The 3,039-nt window shown below is 37.2% G+C and overlaps 1 protein-coding gene across 1 annotated transcript in view; it reads right to left on the reverse strand.

Moving 5' to 3' along the window:
- The window catches only part of LOC104496470 (utrophin-like), a gene marked incomplete at both ends in the record, with an annotated part of 28,906 nt that overhangs the window by 13,623 nt on the left and 12,244 nt on the right, over positions 1–3,039 (reverse strand). Inside the window, 2 exons of the mRNA XM_010139595.1 lie at positions 402–486; positions 1,646–1,795. Of these exons, the coding sequence (XP_010137897.1) occupies positions 402–486; positions 1,646–1,795 (235 nt within the window). The remainder of the gene's footprint in view (positions 1–401; positions 487–1,645; positions 1,796–3,039) is intronic.

Raw genomic sequence — 3,039 nt, forward strand, 5'->3', positions numbered from 1 at the left:
AGGGAAAAGCTTCTAGTGGATCTTAATTACTAAAAGGCATGACCGCAAGGCACAAAACCACAGGAAACCAGGCTGTCTCAAACACGGCTATTTTGGGTTTTATTCTGTACCTAGTACACTGGCTCATGAGGAGCCCTAAGGTTACTCCTCCACTTCAAAACATTTAAGGGATCCCCAAAGGACTCCCCCAAACCCGAACTGCAGAGTGACATTTTCCCCTAACCAAACATTCCCTCTCTCTCCCACAGTAACATGAAGGTAGTCCAAGTACATGCTGGACATCATCTCTTATTTCCATTTGTGTAAGTTCATAGGGAAGGTTTTCCTTTTTGGATTATTTTTGACCACAAACAGGATTAAAGCCAGTACAATTAAGCACAGCAGAAGGACTGATCACTCACCAGAAGGCTTTGTCTGTGTAACAAGATGAGATTGCCCAACAAATGCCTCCAATTCTCTCACTCTGTCAGGCACTTCTCTGAACACCTACAGCCCAGAGAAGAAAAAAACCAGTAAGACAACCTATATTAACAGCAAAAGTAATATTCACTTATTAGGAAACAAAATATTCTACATCATGCTTGCTACAACAGCATGCCTCGGATGCATTTCAATGCATGTTTGCAAGGTATCATTTAAAAACAATAAAAATGCCAAATGGTGCTCAGAGGGTTATTTCAGTACATTTCAGTGTCTGACCTAGATCTTGGACAGAAATAAATAACTGTTGTAGACATGTTTTTTACTGCCTAAGCATCAAATCTATGACTCAGTATTTTAATACATTCTGAAAGAAAAATGATACAAAGCATGATTTGTTGTCATGAGTAACAGGAAACTAGAAACAGGGAATTCATTTAAAAAGAAAAAAATGGTACCACTCTACTGTAGTAAAGACAAATTTTCCTACTTTTTAAAAAGCAATGATGGAAATGTAATATAAATGCAGGGAGCAGGGGGGGAATCTCCATTTTCATGGCTGAGTAGGTAAAAACAATATTTTTTCATTCCCTGGACTATCAAAAGCCCCTTTCCCCAATAAATTCTCATGCCCTTGGTCCATAATATAATCACCCATAATTCTATTCCTTTTTCACTTGGATCGTCAGTCTCTGTCTGCAAAAAAATCTGGTTTTACTCCAGTCAGTGAGTTCTTTTCTTCTCATATACTTGCCAATGAGATTGGACACTAGAATTTCTGATTTACAGCTGTTATACTCAAGAAGAATCCCAGAAACACTTGAAAAGATTTTCTCACTAAGTTTTACCAGAGCTTCATTTGTGGTGTTCTTAGCTACTGCAACATTCAGCTCTCCTAAACAGCAAAGATTTATTGTGACACTATTTCAAATGAATATATTACTGTTTGCCTCAAATAAGAGAAATATTTTTGATCCAGCTGTTTAAAAGAAAGCAAATACAAAAGAAAGTCAACAAAAAACTAAGCTAAACTATGTCCTCCTGATGGAAAAATGTCCACTAGTGTTTTCACAGACATGGATTGGGGCACAATTTCCTGAACATGCCTGAACAGCTTCCAAGACATTTTATGTACATGTCACAGACACGTGGAAAGGAGAACAAGCATTCCAAATACACCACTGTATTTTCAACTTCAGGTAGCCAAAACTGAGGAAATGCACACCTTATTCCACCTCACATTGAGGGACTGCAGGCAATCAGAAAGCTTATCTTTTTCTTGAAGATCAACATTTTTATCCAAAAGCACTTCAGGTTCATTTCTGTTCAGCCATTCCAGTTTGTCTCCCTGTACTTCCATCTCTTCACTTAGAACCTAAAAGGGAAAGAAGAGTTTTAGAGTGAAGCAAAATGCATATGTACTTAAGTAAAGGGAGGGAGAGTGGTGAAGATTTCCTTTAACTCCAATATTTAGAAATTTCCCTGGAAATAAGTAACAGAAAAGCTTCTACTTTGGTTTCTATGCTCTATCCAGAAATTATTAAAACATATAATTCAATTATGTACATTTATTGCTATCTAGAAGGATCCCAGAAAAATGCAAATAGTCAAGATACCTATAGATCTTCTCATCATGCACACTGACTCTCATCCCACAGGATGCTTCTGTGTGATCAACTTACCATGTGTATCCGAAAGGCAACACATTATCAAAATTGTTGCCTGCATTAGTTTTTTAAAAAGATTAAAAAATAAGGGCCCACTCCTGACATGCATTATACAAGTACACAGTAGATCACTACAAGGTACTTTACTCTTAAGGAAATTTACTCTAAAGGTGTTTAAACACTTACAACTGTAACCTTACAACTTCATTTTGATGGACCTCCCACAGCCTTTTAAACATGAAAGTGCAGGTCAGATCCTGCAAAACAAAAGCTTACACTCAGATTCCCACTAACTTTAAATCAACTGTGCTATTATTTGCCCATAGGCCATAAGCACTGTGGAGTAGGAATCACAAATTGGCTTTAAAGCACTAGAATAAAAAAAAATTACAATAGCAAGTACACATCATATTTATCTACCCCAGTATTTATACTAATCTCTGTCACACAAGTATTATGGAGGTGTGCATAGTAAAGTGGCAGGAACACAGCCCTGGAAGGCAGGTCACTGAACGGAGTGCTGTAATAAGCACTATATATAAGCACTGTAATAAGCTGTAATAAGCACTATAACCAAATAGTGCCTTCCCTGTATTTTCAAGGGTCTACCTTAAAAGAATTTTATTTAAAAAAAAATATTATATCCTTTTTAACTGGAGGCTGCTCCAGAAGTTCTATTTAGAAATCTCCTTTCTCATTTCCAGACTGTATTTACTCCTGATAGATCAGTTAACACCTGTTATTAGCCTTTAAATATTAGCTCATCTTCCCTATGCTTCTTATTCTCATCATCATATCCCTTCCCATTGTTCCTTGACTAGACAAAACAAGGCATGCTTGGAGTTTCTCTGCAGAAACACTTCACCCTCCTGAACAGCCCGATCATAACAAGCACCTGTTCTACTGCAAACTCACCCTTCCTTAATACACATAATCAATATGGCACACACAT

This window comes from Buceros rhinoceros, unplaced genomic scaffold, assembly GCF_000710305.1.
Source record: "Buceros rhinoceros silvestris isolate BGI_N320 unplaced genomic scaffold, ASM71030v1 scaffold1407, whole genome shotgun sequence".
Classification (NCBI taxonomy): Eukaryota; Metazoa; Chordata; class Aves; order Bucerotiformes; family Bucerotidae; genus Buceros; species Buceros rhinoceros.